The 21,163-nt window shown below is 47.5% G+C and overlaps 2 protein-coding genes across 12 annotated transcripts in view; both read left to right on the top strand.

The window, feature by feature from the left end:
• Positions 1-5,561, top strand: part of TRMT1 (tRNA methyltransferase 1) — a 193,448-nt gene extending 187,887 nt beyond the window's left edge. For 6 of the 8 annotated variants that reach the window (XM_078777475.1, XM_078777474.1, XM_068117983.2 and 3 more), the window contains one exon: positions 5,130-5,561. In XM_078777475.1, the coding sequence (XP_078633601.1) occupies positions 5,130-5,234 (105 nt within the window). In that variant the 3' untranslated portion in view covers positions 5,235-5,561. The remainder of the gene's footprint in view (positions 1-5,129) is intronic. The other 2 variants (XM_068117982.2, XM_078777471.1) reach the window with 1 other exon arrangement.
• An 11,161-nt stretch (positions 5,562-16,722) lies between these two features.
• GLYR1 (glyoxylate reductase 1 homolog) overlaps positions 16,723-21,163 on the top strand; it is a 297,703-nt gene continuing 293,262 nt past the window's right edge. For 2 of the 4 annotated variants that reach the window (XM_078777477.1, XM_078777478.1), the window contains exons 1-3: positions 16,724-16,837; positions 16,931-16,967; positions 19,476-19,555. In XM_078777477.1, the coding sequence (XP_078633603.1) occupies positions 16,764-16,837; positions 16,931-16,967; positions 19,476-19,555 (191 nt within the window). In that variant the 5' untranslated portion in view covers positions 16,724-16,763. Of the gene's footprint in view, positions 16,838-16,930; positions 16,968-19,475; positions 19,556-21,163 lie in introns of all 4 variants that reach the window. The other 2 variants (XM_078777480.1, XM_078777479.1) reach the window with 2 other exon arrangements.

The following is a 21,163-nucleotide window of genomic DNA, read 5'->3' as shown; positions in this document are numbered from 1 at the left end:
GAGCCACACACTAAACATGTCCCCTTTTGATAAACTCTATTATTTTTACCTTCTATTATACGATCTATTTTTCGTATTACTTTTCTTTTTACACTTGACACAATAACTCATTTATTTATGAGAAAAATTCATATACAGTGTGAAAACCTTTTTGATTTCCAACATGTACATTTGATTTGATTCTATCTTGATTTTTAAAACATAAAGAATCCTTAGGAATGCCTTTACTCTCTCCTCCATTTATTAAGGGGAAAAATATATATGTTAAACTTTAACTACAGTCAATAACACCAACATCACAAACTCCCTGAAATTGAAGGTATTGATGTAGTTATTCTTGAAAATAATATTTCCATTAGACTTTTAATTTCTTTATTTTCCTCCTCAGTGCGTTGTTTGATTTATTTTCTGTAATACCTTCAATCTTCTATTAATCTCACTTGGTCTATATAGGCTATATATGTATGCTATGTAGGCTATATATGTATGCTATATAGGCTATATATGTATGCTATATAGGCTATATATGTATGCTATATAGGCTATATATGTATGCTATATAGGCTATATATGTATGCTATATAGGCTATATATGTATGCTATATAGGCTATATATGTATGCTATATAGGCTATATATGTATGCTATATAGGCTATATATGTATGCTATATAGGCTATATATGTATGCTATATAGGCTATATATGTATGCTATATAGGCTATATATGTATGCTATATAGGCTATATATGTATGCTATATAGGCTATATATGTATGCTATATAGGCTATATATGTATGCTATATAGGCTATATATGTATGCTATATAGGCTATATATGTATGCTATATAGGCTATATATGTATGCTATATAGGCTATATATGTATGCTATATAGGCTATATATGTAGGCTATATAGGCTATATATGTATGCTATATAGGCTATATATGTATGCTATATAGGCTATATATGTATGCTATATAGGCTATATATGTATGCTATATAGGCTATATATGTATGCTATATAGGCTATATATGTATGCTATATAGGCTATATATGTATGCTATATAGGCTATATATGTATGCTATATAGGCTATATATGTATGCTATATAGGCTATATATGTATGCTATATAGGCTATATATGTATGCTATATAGGCTATATATGTATGCTATATAGGCTATATATGTATGCTATATAGGCTATATATGTATGCTATATAGGCTATATATGTATGCTATATAGGCTATATATGTATGCTATATAGGCTATATATGTATGCTATATAGGCTATATATGTATGCTATATAGGCTATATATGTATGCTATATAGGCTATATATGTATGCTATATAGGCTATATATGTATGCTATATAGGCTATATATGTATGCTATATAGGCTATATATGTATGCTATATAGGCTATATATGTATGCTATATAGGCTATATATGTAGGCTATATAGGCTATATATGTATGCTATATAGGCTATATATGTATGCTATGTAGGCTATATATGTATGCTATATAGGCTATATATGTATGCTATATAGGCTATATATGTATGCTATATAGGCTATATATGTATGCTATATAGGCTATATATGTATGCTATATAGGCTATATATGTATGCTATATAGGCTATATATGTATGCTATATAGGCTATATATGTATGCTATATAGGCTATATATGTAGGCTATATATGTTGTATACAGGCTATATATGACTGTGTTTCTATATTTTTCTTCCCTCTCTCTTTTCTCCCTTTCCTCCCTCTCTTTTTTTTCTCCCTTTCGTCCTTCTCTCTTTTCTCACTTTCCTCCCTCTCTTCTTCAACTCCTTCCTCATCCCTTACTACCTTTGAACCATCTCCCCATAGAATATCAAACATGTATTCATCTGGATTTCTTGATATTCCTGTATCCAAAATATTTTTTTTTACAACAGGAAACCAATACAATTTCTTCTGGATTTCTAAAAGTGCTTTATATTTTATCAACTTTAAAACCTTCTCATTATTTAACATTTTAATTCAATCTTCATTTGTAGGTTTGTTAACATTAGTATAAAGCCAATCTTTTATTGAAAAACTCCCATTCTTATGTTGTGGAACACATTTATTAAAATACCGAATACCCTTTTATTGTAGGTATGCTTGGATACAGAAATGATAATTTTCTTGAAGTCTTCTTGTTGTCATTTATGTATCAGAAATATATGAGAGATTAATATGATGACAGGTAATACCTCCCCATCTTCCTGTTGTTAAATCAGTTTGTATTCCCCGGCTTACGATAAAAAATCCTGTTCTTTGTGTTTTCATTTCATAAACTATGGCAAAACTGTTGTTGATTTTAGATTTATTAAATTTCTTTATTTGTTGATAACTAACAGTGGTTCCACATATCTCATTATCCTCACCAAGTGGATAATATTCTTCTTTACGTGATTTATTTAATTATTGTAGGTATTGGAGGTTTCTTGAAAAAGACCAGTTATACCCTGAATCAGACATATGACACCCCCAATGTTCTGTTCTCATAAAAACTAAACGTCCTTCTTTATAAAAGTTAATTTTATTTGGAACTGTGAATTGTGTGTGACCTGGGGATGTATTCAACATTTCGACATCTTTTGAATATGAATGAATGAATGATCGTTTTAAGGCCATTTTCCCCGCTAGAGCAGGGGTTAGCCTTGCGGTCCACATGACAATCCTGGTTCCCTGTTTGAGGCAATGTTTTTATGGCCGGATGCCCTTCCTGACGCCAACCCTTGGTCATGCTCTTACGATGCGCAGGGTACCTATTCTAAGCCGGGGAACACACCGGGATCATTCATCCCAGCAAGCTGGTACTCAATTTGCCGACCTCGGAAGGATGACAGGCTGAGTCAACCCCCCCCCCCCCCCCCCCCCCGGCGTTAATTCAGCGATCGACCGGGATTCGAACCCAGGATCCTAGGATCCCAAGCCGGCACCCTAACCGCAAAGCCAACACCAGGCTGTGGGAAATGTACAACACCAGGATGTACGGGCGCCATCTTGGGAAAAACGAAAAACTTCGCACCTCTATATCTCTGAAAGCGCTGCATGGAAAAAAATGAGACATGGCTCATTGTAAAGAACTCCACATGGGGAATAAAATATGTTGATGATGATGTAATAGGTGCCTCCATTATGATGTCATAATTCGACAAGTACAAAACATCATCTGATCAAGATGAAATTTCTTGAGCATCATCTAGGGATAAATTGGTGTAGAAAAAAAATAACGAAGACGTCATTGATCATGTGGTTTGGCCGCCATATTTGTTTTAACACAAAAGCCTTGAAAACTACTGAAAACACGTCCTGGCGAGGGTCTGCAATCTCTGATTGCTCTTTCTTGTTGTGTTTGTCGAAATGATAATATCTTTTGAAACCAAATGTTTTTGGTTTTTTTTACTTTGTGAGAGTTTATCATTGTGAGAATTAGAAGTTACAGTCACGTGAAAAAGTAAGTGCACCCCATGTAAAGTTTTGACTTTTTCAACACATTTCAACATACAGCTATTTGATCTTCATTTCAACAATATTGATCGATAAAGGTGATATAATATAACAAATATCATGAAACATTTACATTTTGTAGTGCATTGTATAATTTAAATAAACATAAATGCAAATTTCTCATGTGGAAAAAGTAAGTACACCCCCACATTTATCACTACTTCAAATACCTAAAATTAGAATCAGGTGCACCAGCTCAGGTGCAAATGATTAGAACATCGTTACAGAGGACCTTGGAGGAACCTGTCTTATTTAAACCTCAGACATTTCGTTTGGTTTGCTCTATTTTGTTGAAGTGTGCGGCGTCACCATGTCTAGATCAAAAGAGCTCTCTGAGGCCTTCAGAAAGAAGGTTATAGATGCCTACGAGTCTGGGAAGGGATTTTAAAAGATCTCCAAACAATTTGAAATCAATCATTCGACTGTCCGGAAGATCATCTACAAGTGGAGAAGATTCCAAACAACTGCCAACTTGTTCAGGCCAGGCCGCCCCAGCAAGTTCAGCCCGAGAGCAGACCGCAAGATGCTGAAAGAAGTCTCTAAGAACCCCAGAATGTCATCACGGGACCTACAGGTAGCTTTTGCCACTGTTGATGTCACAGTGCACGAGTCTACCATTAGAAAGAGGCTGCACAAATTTGATCTACATGGGAGGTGTGCCAGGAGGAAACCTTTGCTGTCCAGAAAGAACATCAGGGCAAGACTAAAGTTTGCCAATGAACACCTCGGCAAAGACCAGCACTTCTGGAAAAATGTGCCCTGGACAGAAGAGTCAAAGGTAGAGCTATTGGGCCACAGTACCAGAAGACATGTTTGACGAAAACCAAAGACAGCATTTGACCACAAGAACCTGATACCAACTGTAAAGCACGGTGGTGGAAATATTATGGTTTGGGGCAGCTTTGCTGCATCAGGGCCTGGGCAGCTCACCATCATAGAATCCACTATGAATTCTTCATTGTACCAGAGGGTGCTTGAGGATAATGTGAGGCCATCTGTCGGAAAGTTGAAGCTCAACCGAAGGTGGACCTTGCAACATGACAATGACCCGAAACATACCAGTAAATCCACCAAGGAATGGCTGAAAAGAAAGAAATGGAGGGTTCTGGAATGGCCAAGTCAAAGCCCGGATCTAAATCCCATCGAGATGTTGTGGGGGGATTTGAAACGAGCTGTGCATGCAAGAAACCCCTCAAACATCGCACATCTGAAAGAATTCTGCATGGAGGAGTGGGCAAAAATTTCTCCCAGTCGATGTCAGAGACTGGTAGAGAGTTATAAGGAACGCCTACTTGAGGTTGTTTCTGCCAAAGGGGGCAATACCACCTATTAGAGCCAAGGGTGTCCTTACTTTTTCCACATGTGAAATTTGCATTTATGTTTATTTAAATTATACAATGGACGACAAAATGTAAATGTTTCATGATATTTGTTATATTATATCACCTTTATCTATCAATATTGTTGAAATGAAGATCAAGTAGCTGTATGTTGAAATATGTTGAAAAATCAAAACTTTACATGGGGTGTACTTACTTTTTCACGTGACTGTATGTGCTGTTGGTTTGTGTTGCAGGTACAAGGTGATGCAGATGCCCGCATCTGTGTTGGCCAAAGTGAGTGTGTGCCATTGTCAATGGACATAGCCTCTGGGCCTCGGGGGAGTTCGGGACCATGTTGATGTGAAGCCTGCTTTTCCGCTGCGGACTCCACATGGAACGGCACAGAAGTTTACCATGATTTAAAGTTTACCATAATAAGTTGAAGCCTTTCTTTAAGGGACACTTTTTGTTTTCTTTTTTTAAATGCAAATCTGTGTGTAGAAGAAATATGGATATTAAAAAAGGATTTTGTTCACAATTCGTACATTTTAATTTTAATTTCTTTTTGTGGTACACATTTCAAAGTGCATATGAATTAACTGTACATTGTTTTATGTATTTACAAAAGCAATAATTTATTTCCACCTTGACATAGCATGCTCATAATAAACCAATCTGTTAGGGTTGGTTTGTCCATTTTGTGCTTCATTTTATCAGTTTTCATGCCAGTTATTATTGAGGTCCCTCAGATGGACATTAAACGGGCATCCTGTCTGCCGACATTAGTTCATGGATGTCAAAGATCCCACCACATCCTTCGTGAAGAGCAAGTGAGCTATCGCCGGCACAATCAACAAATTGCTTCCTTAAACTTGGTCTAATGCCAGCTATCGCCGGCTGTAGGTCTGTTGCTCCCACAGAAACGCATTGATAAGCTATTTATAAACGTTGACGACGTTTGTTCAAGGAGGAAAAACACCTTGGGGAGGTGGGATATTATTGGTATTAATATTGTTTTGTAATCTACCATATAGAACAGTGTGTGTGTGTGTGTGTGTGTGTGTGTGTGTGTGTGTGTGTGTGTGTGTGTGTGTGTGTGTGTGTGTGTGTGTGTGTGTGTGTGTGTGTGTCTTCATAAGGCTCGGTTTTAAAGGCTTTGAGTTGTGCTTGAGGAGGGATTTGAGTGGGGGGGGGGGGGGGGGGGTTTAAGGGGCAATCTTTGAACACGACTGTGTGTCAACCAGTTAAAAGACCAAGGACCCAGAAGACCCAATGGACCCCAAACACCCAAAATACCCGGAAGACTTAAAAGACCCAAACAATCCCGAGGACCAATATGACCCAGAGGACCCAAAATACCACAAGGACCCAGAAGACCCCAAAGACTCCGAAAACCCCAAATACCATAAAGACGCTGAAGACCCAATAGGCCCCAAACACTCAAAATACCCTGAAGACCCCGAAGACACTGAAGACTGTTAAAGACTGTTTTTTTATTTTGGTTTTGTTTTGTTTTGTATACAAAATCGAAGCTCGTGGAAGAGCTAACATTTATCACAAAAAGACAAACTGACACGTAAAAACATAAGATAAAGGGAGCAGGAGACAAGATGGGGAGAGAGAGGGAAGCACACAAGTACAACATTTGAGAGCAGGGACATCGGGAGATCTGTGAGAGGGAGAGGGCTTGGGTAGAGGAGGCACAGGAAAGGGGGTGGGGATGGGAGAAGAATAAAACACATGGACACTGCTCGGACTTCCAGGAAAGAAGTCGGTATTTCAAAAAAGTGGGTCTGGGGTGAATTAGCGAGGGTAGAAAAGATCAAAGTTTTTGATGGGGGTAGATAAGAGATGGTGGTGAACAGCTGTTTTAAAGACCTGGAGGGAGGATTGGGATTGAAGAGAGTGAGGGAGTTTGTTCCAGAGGCGGGAGAAAAGAGGAATGAAGAAGTGAAGGTGAGCAGAGATTCTTGATTTTGGCAATTTCACCAGAAGAGGGTTACTGGCAGATCTTGTGCGACCTGTAGGAATTTTTGGGGGACAGGGCACAGATAGAGCTGGGGGAGCAAGGCCGGAGAGGAGTCGGTAGAAGACAGAAAGACCACCTACCTGCCTGCGGTGAGTGAGTGAAAGGTCCTTGGAGTTAGCTTCATTGCGGGAGATTCCAATGATTCTGAAGCTTTGGTTTCAACAGCGTGAAGCGGAGCTAGGTGTGAGGCAGGAGCGCCAGCCCAGAGGGGAGATAAGTATTCCATGGAGCTGCGGATGAAAGCCTTGTATGTGGTGAGGAGCTCAGGTGTGCCAAGGAAGGACTTTGCACGACGGAGGATGCCCAGTCGGCGACTGGCTTTGGAGGCCAGCTTGGAAATGTGGTTTTCCCAGGAAAGATCATGGCAGATAGTGAGACCCAAAAGCTTGAGTGACAGAACTTCTTGGAGAGGATTGTTCAGAAAGTAGATGGGAGGGTTGTCCAGTTGGTCTGTTAAAGACCCAAAATACTCCAAACACCAAAAATCCTAAAAGGCCCCAAGATCCTTAAAGACCCAAACGGCCATGAAGACTATAAAGACCCTGAAGACTCAAAAAGACCCCGAAAACTCAAAATACCCTGAAGACCCAAAATACTCCAAAACCCTTAAAGACCCTGAAGACCCCAAGGACCCAGAGGACTTAAAAGGCCGACAAGTCCCTGAAAACCCCAAATACCCCAAAGACACAAAGACCCTTAAAGATCCAAAAGACCACAAAAACCCTTGAAGACCCCGAAGACCCAAATGACTCAAAGAACCTTAAAGACCTAAAAGAGCCGGGTTACTGAAAGGATCAAAAAGACCCAGAAGACCGCAAAAAACCCAAAAGACCCTTAACGACCAAGAAGACCCAAAAACCGAAAAGATTGAAAAGACCCAGAAGACCGAAAAAATCCCGAAGACCCAAAATACCCCGTAGACCCTGAGAGATCTGAAAGACCTCAAGGACCCAAACAATCCAAAAGACTGAAAAGACCCCAGAGCCCCTTAAATACTCTGAGGACCCAGTGGACCCCAAATTACCCCTCAGACCCAAAATACCCCAAAGACCCTTAAATACCCCAAAGATCCAGATCGATGACCCAAAATACTCTAATGACTCAAAAGACCCCAAGGAGCCAGAGGACAAAAGACCCCAAGGACACAAGAGACTCAAATAATAATAATAATAATAATACATTTATTTTATATAGCGCTTTTCAAGAAGCCCAAAGGCGCTTTGACAGAGTACAAAAAAAAGTGCAAAAACAAAAATCAATAGGTAACTTATCAAAGCAAAAGGAATGAGGAGAAGAGATACTCAGGGGTTAAGTGCTGTGGGTTCAATGTTGAATGCAGTGTTGAACAGGTGGGTCTTGAGTGATGTTTTGAATGTGGTGAGTGAGGAGTCTCTGATGGTGTGAGGTAGTGAGTTCCAGAGGGTGGGAGCAGCGATGGAGAAGGCCCTGTCCCCCCAGGATCTGAATTTGGTCCGGATGGGGGGGGGGGGGGTGGGGGTCAGGAGGTTGGTACCAGCAGAGCGGAGGTTGCGGGTGGGAGTGTGTCTGGAGAGGTCAGTCAGGTAGGATGGGGCCAGGTTATGGAGGGCTTTGTCGGTCAAGAGGAGGATTTTGTACTGGATTCTCTGGGGGATGGGGAGCCAGTGAAGCTTGTAAAGGACGGGGTGATGTGGCCACGGGTCCGGGAATGGGTGAGTAGACGGGCAGCGGAGTTCTGAATGTATTGGAGTTTATTGGTGATTATTGAGGGTGAACCATAGAGGAGGCTGTTGCAGTAGTCCAGACAGGAGGTGATGAAGGTGTGGATGAGGGTTTCTGCAGCCGTGGAGGAGAGGGATGGACGGAGACGGGCAATGTTTTTCAGGTGAAAGAAGGCTGTCTTTGTGATCTGTTTCGTGTATTTGTCGAAGGAGAGGGTTTGGTCAAAGATGATGCCAAGATTCCGGATGTGAGGGGAGGTGGATACTGGGAAACCGTCGATGTTGAGGGCAAAGTTATGGGTGGATTTGGTGAGCGTTTTTGGGCCAATGATGATTATTTCAGATTCATCATAGTTAAGTTTGAGGAAGTTGATTTGAAGCCAGGATTTTATTTCAGTGATGCAGTTTGTCAGGATAGAGTGGGTGGCGGTGGAGATGGACTTGGTGGAGATGAAAAGCTGGATGTCATCGGCGAAGCAGGGGAATTGGAGACCATGACGGCGGATTAAGTGACCAAGGGGGGACAGGTACAGGATGAAGAGGAGGGGGCCAAGAACTGAACCTTGGGGGAGGGGAGCAGTGGGGGATTTGCAGTTATTGATTGAGAAGAACTGGCGTCTGTCAGAGAGGTATGATTTGATCCAAGAGAGGGCAGTGCCGGTAACGTTAAAGGTGGTTTCAAGTCGGGTGAGGAGGATGGTGTGATTGATGGTGTCAAAGGCTGCGCTGAGGTCGAGGAGGATGAGAATGTTGAGGTTGCCAGCGTCAGAGGAGAGAAGGTCGTTGGTGATTTTGAGGAGAGCAGTTTCAGAATGTTTCAGAGAATGATTTCAGAGAGAACAGAGAATGTTCAGTTTCAAATGGCTCCAAACACCCCAAATAAGTGAAATTATGCCTCGTACTTTGGAATTGTCGACGGTGGATTGCAAACTGAGCCTTAAGGTCGGTGTACAGAAGCGGTATTTTTGAAATCACAATAAATGCAAAGCACAGAGAGGTGAAATTTGCTGCACATGATGTGCAATGTGCGCAGAGTAAAACGAGTGTTCATTTACGTCTGCAGGATGTTTAACAAATAAAAACTAGAACGCCACTCATACTCCCGCCGTGGGTTTAGTTGTAATAATACGTTTTGTTTAACATCCCCTTTCCCCAAAACAATAAATGAAAAAGAAAGTAAGCCCTAACTGTCAGAGAATTTATTTTGATAAATCTCGGAATTAGAGGAGAAAAACATCATTTAAGAATAAGAATAAAAGCTTTAATGCAGTAAAACAGAAAAAACCTTTCCCAAAAAAATTTCCAAAAATTTTTGCCAAAATTTTTTCCTGGATCCAGAATAATCGAATGCGTTACTCCCTGGCGGGAGTAATGAACCTGAAAATCGCAGCCAGAACCAGAATTATTTATTTGGTCTGGGAAGCCCATGTGAGGTTTCTTCTTCTTCAGCCTCTCACAACCCTGGGTGAATATGCGATCTTTTAAAAAAAAAGTTGGATTGTTGCCAAATCTGTTTTATTCGTTTGTTAATATACCTCAGCCATTGACAAATCTGGAACTAAGTCTTTATAAGTTCATCAAATACTGACACCGCGAATGACATTCGCTGAGCTAAATGTTGATATCTCTTCTGAGGTAAAAACAAAAACACAAAAAAACAGTTTTAAAGCATTATACGTATCAACCGATACATTTTATGAAATGGGGAAACCTAATACACACTTTGGTGGTTTTAAAATGACAGAATATGTCTTTATTAGAAAAAAAAAATGAACATTGAAGACGACGCTGCTAAAAAAAAAATACACCACTCTAACGCATAACCACGAGTTTAAACTACATTTACAACAAATATGAAAACTATTTTCATATCACGATGTTAAATATAGAATATATAGAAGATAATGTTTAAAAAAAATAAGCCCTATCTTCCAATGGTAAAAAAATCCTTCAAAAAATTCCTGGATCGGGAATAATATCCTGAGCTTCACCAAAAACTAATCCATTTTTCCTTATCCCAAGGGCAATCATCCCACCAACTTTCATCCAAATCCGTTCGGAACTTTTCCAGATATCTTGTTCACAAACACACGAACACACACACACACACACGGACACGAGTGAATGCATTACTCCCTTACGGGAGTAATGATACAAGCACACTTGACACTAGGCCCAGACTTTGGCATGCTCACGTGGCTGCACTTTCAAAAACTGTTCCAACCTGTCATTTTTGACGGGCTATGTACGAGTAAAATTCATATAATGCTAAATAATACTATTCGAAGCGGCCTTGGAAAAATGCCACAATAAAGCTAATTTAACATTGATAGACACCTCAACATGCAACCGCATTGACGGCAATGGCGGGGAAAACCTGCTCGGGGGAGAAAACCCCCTTGGGGAGTGAGGAAAATGAATGCGCTACAACCTTCAGGATGTAACCCTTCGTCATCCTGTCAAGTTTGGTTGAGATTGGATAAGTACCGACGGAATGTATTGGGGTCAAAAATTCATCAGACAGACAGACACGAAATAGCGTATTTTAGTATGATGACAGATGAGGAAGAAGAAGGGGTTTTGGCCACAAATACATCCATCCATTACCATATATTTTTGCTCCATTTTAAGAGATAGACTCTCCCCCAACATCAACCACCCTACCGATTCTCCCCTCCCCCCTCCTCCCGATCGTCCCCCAACCCCCTCCTCGCGATCCTCCCCAAACATCACCAAACCTCCCCTCCCCCCTCCCGATCCTCCCCAAACATCACCAATCCAGAGCCGTAGATAGAGAGAGTTCGGTCAACCCGGTTTCAACTGGTCTGCCCCATGATTGGTTAAGCGCTGTCATGTGATTCACAGGCGCCATGTTGTTACCCAACCTCCGTAGCTAGCAGAATGCGCATCGCATTGCATGCATTCGCTTAGTGGAAGTTGGGATCATGGATGAGGGGAAGGAGGGATGGATGAGGGGAAGGAGGGATGGATGAGTAGAAGTTGGGATGGAGGAGTGGAAGTGGGGATGGTTGAGTGGAAGGAGGGATGGATGAGTAGAATGAAGGATGAATGATGAGTGGAAGGAAGGCTGGATGATGAGTGGAAGTTGGGATGGATGAGTAGAATGAAGGATGAATGATGAGGGGAAGGAGGGATGGATGAGTGGAATTTGGGATGGATGAGTGGAAGAAAGGAAGGATGGATGACTGAAGGAGGGATGGAGGAGTGGAAGGATGGATGATGAGTGGGAGTTGGGATGGATGAGGGGAAGGAGGGATGCATGAGTGGAATTTGGGATGGATGAGTGGAAGAAAGAAAGGAAGGATGGATGACTGGAAGGAGGGATGGAGGAGTGGAAGGAGGGATGGATGAGTAGAAGGAAGGATGGAGGATTGCCGTTTGAATGAAGGATGGATGATGAGTGGAAGGAGGGATGAGTGGAAGGAGGGATGGATGACTGGAAGGAGGGATGGATGAGCGGAAGGATGGATGAGTGGAAGGAAGGATGGATGAGTGATTGATCTTCCACTCATCTATCCTTACTTCCACTCATCCATCCAAAGTTCCACTCATCCATCCTTCCTTCCACTCATTCATCCCTCCTTCCACTCATCCATCCCAACTTCCACACATTCGCAACTGACTAAACAATGTATGAAACTCAGGAACATAAAAATAAACTCGTCCCGAATAGCAGTAAGTTCATGCACCGCACTTGACCTTGGGTAACAACATGGCGCCTCTTGTTTAGTTGGCCAAACTCTCTCTATCTACAGCTCTGCACCAACCCAGCCTCCCCCCTCCCGATCCTCCCCAAACATCACCAACCCCCCCCCCCTCCCGATCTTCCCCAAACATCACCAACCCTCCTCCCCTACTCCCGATCTTCCCCAAACATCACCAACCCTCCTCCCCTCCCGATCTTCCCCAAACATCACCAACCCTCCTCCCCTCAAGATCTTCCCCAAACATCACCAACCCACCCCCCCTCCCGAGCTTCCCCAAACATCACCAACCCACCCCCCCTCCCGAGCTTCCCCAAACATCACCAATCCTCCTCCCCTCCCGATCTTCCCCAAACATCACCAATCCTCCTCCCCTCCCGATCTTCCCCAAACATCACCAACCCTCCTCCCCTCAAGATCTTCCCCAAACATCACCAACCCTCCTCCCCTCAAGATCTTCCCCAAACATCACCAACCCACCCCCACTCCCGAGCTTCCCCAAACATCACCAACCCACCCCCCCTCCCGAGCTTCCCCAAACATCACCAACCCACCCCCCCTCCCGAGCTTCCCCAAACATCACCAACCCACCCCCCCTCCCGAGCTTCCCCAAACATCACCAACCCACCCCCCCTCCCGATCTTCCCCAAACATCACCAACCCTCCTACCCTCCTCCCGATCTTCCCCAAACATCACCAATCCTCCTCCCCTCCCGATCTTCCCCAAACATCACCAACCCACCCCCCCTCCCGATCTTCCCCAAACATCACCAACCCTCCTCCCCTCAAGATCTTCCCCAAACATCACCAACCCACCCCCCCTCCCGAGCTTCCCCAAACATCACCAACCCACCCCCCCTCCGAGCTTCCCCAAACATCACCAACCCACCCCCCCTCCCGAGCTTCCCCAAACATCACCAACCCACCCCCCCTCCCGAGCTTCCCCAAACATCACCAACCCACCCCCCCTCCCGAGCTTCCCCAAACATCACCAACCCACCCCCCCTCCCGGGCTTCCCCAAACATCACCAACCCACCCCCCCTCCCGAGCTTCCCCAAACATCACCAATCCTCCTCCCCTCCCGATCTTCCCCAAACATCACCAACCCACCCCCCCTCCCGATCTTCCCCAAACATCACCAACCCTCCTACCCTCCTCCCGATCTTCCCCAAACATCACCAACCCTCCTCCCCTCAAGATCTTCCCCAAACATCACCAACCCACCCCCCCTCCCGAGCTTCCCCAAACATCACCAATCCTCCTCCCCTCCCGATCTTCCCCAAACATCACCAATCCTCCTCCCCTCCCGATCTTCCCCAAACATCACCAACCCTCCTCCCCTCCCGATCTTCCCCAAACATCACCAACCCACCCCCCCCTCCCGATCTTCCCCAAACATCACCAACCCACCCCCCCTCCCGATCTTCCCCCCCTCCCGATCTTCCCCAAACATCACCAACCCTCCTCCCCTCCTGATCTTCCCCAAACATCACCAATCCTCCTCCCCTCCCGATCTTCCCCAAACATCACCAACCCTCCTCCCCTCAAGATCTTCCCCAAACATCACCAACCCACCCCCCCCTCCCGATCTTCCCCAAACATCACCAACCCACTCCCCCTCCCGATCTTCCCCCCCTCCCGATCTTCCCCAAACATCACCAACCCTCCTCCCCTCCCGATCTTCCCCAAACATCACCAACCCACTTCCCCTCCCGATCTTCCCCAAACATCACCAATCCTCCTCCCCTCCCGATCTTCCCCAAACATCACCAACCCACCTCCCCTCCCGATCTTCCCCAAACATCACCAACCCTCCTCCCCTCCCGATCTTCCCCAAACATCACCAACCCACTTCCCCTCCCGATCTTCCCCAAACATCACCAATCCTCCTCCCCTCCCGATCTTCCCCAAACATCACCAACCCACTTCCCCTCCCGATCTTCCCCAAACATCACCAATCCTCCTCCCCTCCCGATCTTCCCCAAACATCACCAACCCACCTCCCCTCCCGATCATCCCCAAACATCACCAACCCTCCTCCCCTCCCGATCTTCCCCAAACATCACCAACCCTCCTCCCCTCCCGATCTTCCCCAAACATCACCAACCCTCCTCCCCTCCCGATCTTCCCCAAACATCACCAACCCACTTCCCCTCCCGATCTTCCCCAAACATCACCAACCCTCCCCCCCCCGATCTTCCCCAAACATCACCAACCCTCCCCCCCCCCCTGATCTTCCCCAAACATCACCAACCCTCCCCCCCCTGATCTTCCCCAAACATCACCAACCCACCTCCCCTCCTCCCGATCTTCCCCAAACATCACCAAATCTCCTCCCCTCCTCCCGATCTTCCCCAAACATCACCAACCCTCCTCCCCCCTTCTGATCTTCCTCAAACCTCACCAACCCTCCCCCCCCTCCTGATCTTCCTGAAACCTCACCAATCCTCCTCCCCTCCCGATCTTCCCCAAACATCAGCAACCCTCCTCCCCTCCCGATCTTCCCCAAACATCACCAACTCACTTCCCCTCTCGATCTTCCCCAAACATCACCAACCCACTTCCCCTCCCGATCTTCCCCAAACATCACCAACCCTCCTCCCCTCCTCCCGATCTTCCCCAAACATCACCAACTCACTTCCCCTCTCGATCTTCCCCAAACATCACCAACCCACTTCCCCTCCCGATCTTCCCCAAACATCACCAACCCTCCTCCCCTCCTCCCGATCTTCCCCAAACATCACCAACCCACTTCCCCTCCCGATCTTCCCCAAACATCACCAACCCTCCTCCCCTCCTCCCGATCTTCCCCAAACATCACCAACCCACCCCCCCCTCCCGATCTTCCCCAAACATCACCAACCCTCCTCCCCTCCTCCCGATCTTCCCCAAACATCACCAACACCCGCTCCCTCCTCTTGAACCTCACCAAACATCATCAACACCCCTCCCCCTCCCGATCCTCCCCAAATATCACCAACACCCCCCCCCGATCTTCCCCAAATATCACCAACACTCCCCCCCCCCGATCTTCCCCAAATATCACCAACACTCCCCCCCCCCCGATCTTCCCCAAATATCACCAATTCTCCTCCTCCTCCTCCTCCTCCTCCCCCTCTCGAACCTCCCCAAACATAAACACCCCACAACTCTGACCCTCCCCAATCAATTCCTCCCCATCCAGCCTCCTCCTCCTCCTCCTCCTCCTCCTCCTTGTCCTCTCAGCCTCCTCCTCTTCTGTCTCCACCTCCCACTCCTTCTTTCATATTCTCCCCTCCTTCTCTTCTCTAACTCCCCTGCACACACACACACACACACACACACACACACACACACACACACACACACACACACACACACACACACACACACACACACACACACACACACACACTCCTCGATTGTGGAGCCGGTCCACCTCGATTGAGAAGCCGGTCCCCGTCGAGTGTGGAGCCGGTCCTCCTCGATCGTTGAGTCTGTCCTCCACGATTGTTGTCGGTCCTCCACGATTGTTGAGTTGGTCCTCTTAGATTGTTGGGTCGGTCCTCCTGGATTGTTGAGTCGGTCCTCCTCGATTGTTGAGTCGGTCCTCCTGGATTGTTGAGTCGGTCCTCCTGGATTGTTGAGTCGGTCCTCCTGGATCGTTGAGTCGGTCCTCCTGGATCGTTGAGTCGGTCCTCCTCGATTGTTGTCGGTCCTCCTGGATTGTTGAGTCGGTCCTTCTCGATTGTTGAGTCGGTCCTCCTGGATTGTTGAGTCGGTCCTCCTGGATTGTTGAGTCGGTCCTCCTGGATTGTTGAGTCGGTCCTCCTCGATTGTTGAGTCGGTCCTCCTCGATTGTTGAGTCGGTCCTCCTCGATTGTTGAGTCGGTCCTCGATGGTTGAGTCGGTCCTCCTTGAATGTTGAGTCGGTCCTCCTGGATTGTTGAGTCGGGCCTCCTCTATTGTTGATCGGGGATTTGGCAGCCCCGAAAAGATGTTACATTCTGTAATTGTACGTACTTGTGTGTACATGTCATTGTCAGTACCTGTTTGTAACTGTGCGTGCCTGTGCGAGTGTGCGTGCCTCTGTGTACCAGTACCTGCACGTCCAATATATTTTTCCCATCGGCTCTTTCCAAAACCGGAAGTGACGTAATTACCTTAATTTTGACTTTTCTTGTGTTCTTTAGATCCTCAGTTTCATAAACTCTTGTTTGACATTTCATTTCCTTCAGAATGATTGATTCGTCCACTTTGACAATTTCTGATCCTTTTCCGAATCATTTGAGGTGTATTGATGGCATCACTCAGCTGGGCTGAACTCTCGCCTTTTAAATCGATTATTCGTCGTCTCCTCCACAACTGAAATAAAAACCGTTTTACAAATCAATCACCTTCGTGGACACCTCAGGACATGGAAAGGTGAGGAAGCGTCTCAAAATGGTGAAACAATGAGAACCGTTGGGACACGTGACCGTCGAGTGCTTGGAAAAATGGCGCATTTCAAGATCGGGGATTTGGTCTGGTGAATATAATTCGCCATTTGATGGAGATTTGTTTGGAACGTTGTACGCAACGTCTGTGTGAACGATCTTTCTAACACGTGTTTCTCTTTCAGGGGGAAGATGGGGAAATATCCTCCTTGGCCAGGAAAGGTGCGATTTTGACTGTTTAGTGTTTACCTGAAACGTATTCCTGTTTGTCGATAAGTATAACCGTCACCCCCACACACAACCCGGCACCCCCACACACAACCCGGCACCCCCACACGCAACCCGTCACCCCCACACGCAACCCGTCACCCCCACACGCAACCCGTCACCCCCACACGCAACCCGTCACCCCCCACACGCAACCCGTCACCCCCACACACAACCCGTCACCCCCCCCACACAACCCGTCACCCCCTCACACAACTCGTCACCCCCCCACACAACTCGTCACCCCCCCACACAACCCGTCACCCCCACACACAACCCGTCACCCCCCCACGCAACCCGTCACCCCCACACGCAACCAGTCACACGCAACCCGTCACCCCCACACGCAACCCGTCACCCCCACACGCAACCCGTCACCCCCACACGCAACCCGTCACCCCCACACGCAACCCGTCACCCCCACACGCAACCCGTCACCCCCACACGCAACCCGTCACCCCCACACGCATCCCGTCACCCCCACACGCATCCCGTCACCCCCACACGCATCCCGTCACCCCCACACGCATCCCGTCACCCCCACACGCATCCCGTCACCCCCCACACGCAACCCGTCACCCCCACACGCAACCCGTCACCCCCACACGCCATCCGTCACCCCCACACGCCATCCGTCACCCCCACACGCAACCCGTCACCCCCACACGCATCCCGTCACCCCCACACACAACCCGTCACCCCCACACACAACCCGTCACCCCCACACACAACCCGTCACCCCCACACACAACCCGTCACCCCCACACACATCCCGTCACCCCCACACATCCCGTCACCCCCACACACATCCCGTAACCCCCACACACATCCCGTCACCCCCACACACATCCCGTCACCCCCACACACATCCCGTCACTCCCACACACATCCCGTCACCCCCCACACACCCAGCCGTCACCCCCATTTACCGTCATGTTAGGTGTTTGAGAGTGAAAGTGCGATTGTTTAAATCGCGCAACAATCGATTGATACCGAGTTAAAAATCATCAGCTTGGCCGTGAATATTGTGTGTGTGTGTGTGTGTGTGTGTGTGTGTGTGTGTGTGTGTGTGTGTGTGTGTGTGTGTGTGTGTGTGTGTGTGTGTGTGTGTGTGTGTGTGTGTGTGTGTGTGTGTGTGTGTGTGTGTGTGTGTGTGTGCACGGACGCGTTTGAGCGTGCGCACTATATATGTGTGTGTGCGCATGCACACTTTGTATATATTTATATGTATATAGATAGAGGTGTGTGTGTGCGTGCGTGCACGCGCGGACTGTGTGCGTGTGCACAATGTATATATTTGTGTGTGCGTGCATGTGCATACACCCAAAATATTCATAACGTGCCGCACGTAGTCGAGCCGTGCACTGTGGGCTGTCCAGCGCTGCCCCCCCCCCCGACATCGATCCCCTCTTACCCACCCCCCCCCCCCCCCCCATCTGTTCCACAGCGCTGTACCCCTCTGTGCATTCCTAGGCGAAGTTCCCACCTATCTGTTCTCCAGCATCGTGCCACCCCTGTCCGTTCTCCAGCATCGTGCCACCCCTGTCCGTTCGCCAGCATCGTACCACCCCTGTCCGTTCTCCAGCATCGTGCCACCCCTGTCCATTCTCCAGCATCGTACCACCCCTGTCCGTTCTCCAGCATCGTGCCACCCCTGTCCGTTCTCCAGCATCGTGCCACCCCTGTCCGTTCTCCAGCATCGTACCACCCCTGTCCGTTCTCCAGCATCGTGCCACCCCTGTCCGTTCTCCAGCATCGTGCCACCCCTGTCCGTTCTCCAGCATCGTATCACCCCTGTCCGTTCTCCAGCATCGCACCACCACTGTCCGTTCTCCAGCATCGGTCCACCCCTGTCCGTTCTCCAGCATCGTACCACCCATGTCAGTTCTCCAGCATCGTACCACCACTGTCCGTTCTCCAGCATCGTACCACCCCTGTCCGTTCTCCAGCATCGTACCACCCCTGTCCGTTCTCCAGCATCATACCACCCCTGTCCGTTCTCCAGCATCGTACCACCCCTGTCCGTTCTCCAGCATCGTACCACCCCTGTCCGTTCTCCAGCATCATTCCACCCCTGTCCGTTCTCCAGCACCGTACCACCCCTGTCCGTCCTCCCTCATCGTACCACCCCTGTCCGTTCTCCAGCATCGTACCACCCCTGTCCGTTCTCCAGCATCATTCCACCCCTGTCCGTTCTCCAGCACCGTACCACCCCTGTCCGTCCTCCCTCATCGTACCACCCCTGTCCGTTCTCCAGCATCGTGTGCCACCCCTGTCCGTTCCCAGACGTTGTACCCCCCCCTGTCCATTGCACGATGTCGTGTCTTGCTTGTGCAAACCGTGATGCCACCCAAAGTAACAAACTTCACAAACAGCAAGGGCAATGATGTTGCCAAAATGAATTGCCTTTTGTGGTGATATCCGCAATCTTGAGGCTACTTATTTTGTTTGCTCTGTTTGCAGATTGTGAAGTCTCCAAAGGAGTTGAAGAAGCCAAAGGGGAAACCTGTCTACTTTGTGAAGTTTTTTGGAACAGATGATCAGTATGTGTTCGTCCATCTGTTGAAGGCATTGGATTATTGTAACATTTCAGTTTGTTTCTGGCGTGCACTTTAGCCTTCAGACAATGTGACTGACTGCAACAACGTATCAATCATTGGAATTTGCTGCCCACTTATGATTGAAATGGATGAATACGTTATGTAGTGGCTCAACAGTAGATGTATATGGTAGGTTCCAGACCAGGCCGGGTAACCCCCCCCCCCCCCCCCAACGCCACCCCACCCCACCCCCCCACCCCCCCCCACCCCCACCCCCCCCCCCCCCCAATATTTCAAGATACGTATATTTAACACAATTAGACGGTTCGTTGAATCGCTTCTAATATGTATAAAAAAAACCACTTTTAGAGGCCATTTTTCCCCGCAAAGCGGGGGTTGGCCTTTTTGGGGACCATGGTTGTTGTTTTTTTTTTTTTTTTTTTTGGTCCCCTTTTTGAAGCAATGTTTTACGGCCGGATGCCCTTCCTGCCACCAACCCTTTTTGTCGCCTTTTTACGATAAGCAGGGGAATTACTCGTGAACTGGTACTCAATTAGCCGACCTCGGAAGGATGACAGGCTGAGTCAACCCCCCTGGCGTTAATTCAGCGATCGACCGGGATTCGAACCCAGGATCCTAGGATCCTAAGCTGGCACCCTTGCCGCTAGCCCAACACCAGGTTCTAATATGTATATATAAATATAATACAAATAGAGATAACAACACGCAGGATGAATGATTACCCATTATATATTTTCAGCCTTATATAAAATGGATGATTTTTTACCCGTTTGGGAAAGTAAAATGAAATTGAATAATCATAAGAACCTCCCAAATTCATGAAGATGTCTAATAGTCGGTTCAAGCGGATGTGGAAAAACCTGTTTGCTTTTTAAGATGCTCCTTACTCCAAAAAATTTTAAGATTATGAAAATTTAATAATTTTCACAAAGTCAAGTTTTCAGCCACAGAGTACCAACTACTATCACAAGGTTTTAATGCGGGTCTTCAAAAAGAAGATATAATTGGGTTATTTAAGCTTCAACACGAACTAAACACGAACTAAATGAGCACAATATTGAAGACTAGCAGAAGTACCCGGCATTGCCGGGCGGGGGAGGGAGGGAGGGGAGGGGAGGGGACCGGGGAGGGGGAGGGGAACGGGGAGGAGGGGAGAAGAGGGGGGGGGGGGGGGAGGGGAGAAGAGGGGGGGGGGGGGGAGGGGAGAAGAGGGGGAGAGGTGGAGAAGAGGGGGGAGGGGAGGGGGAGAGGGGAAAAGAGGGGGGGAGGGGGAGGGTGAGGGATGGGAGGGGGAAGGGGGGAGGGTGAGGGATGGGAGGGTGGGAGTGGGGGGGGGGAGGGGGGGGAGAGTGGAGGGGAGGGGGGGGGTGAGGGATGGGAGGGGGGAGGGGGGAGGGGGCGGGTGGAGGAGGGGGAGGACGGAGGGGGAGGACGGAGGGGGGAGGGGGGGGTGAGGGATGGGAGGGGGGAGGGGGGCGGGTGGAGAGGGGTAGGGGGGAGGGAGGGGGAGGACGGAGGGGGAAGGGAGGGGGAGGCGGGGGGAGGGAAGGGGAGGGCCAGTCAACAATGACGTTGCAGTTCTCATGGTCG

The sequence above is a fragment of the Myxine glutinosa genome, chromosome 5 (genome assembly GCF_964187855.1).
Source record: "Myxine glutinosa chromosome 5, kmMyxGlut1.1, whole genome shotgun sequence".
NCBI classification, from domain to species: Eukaryota; Metazoa; Chordata; class Myxini; order Myxiniformes; family Myxinidae; genus Myxine; species Myxine glutinosa.
The sequence above is the reverse complement of the archived record's forward strand: the minus strand, read 5'-3'. Positions and strand labels throughout refer to the sequence as shown.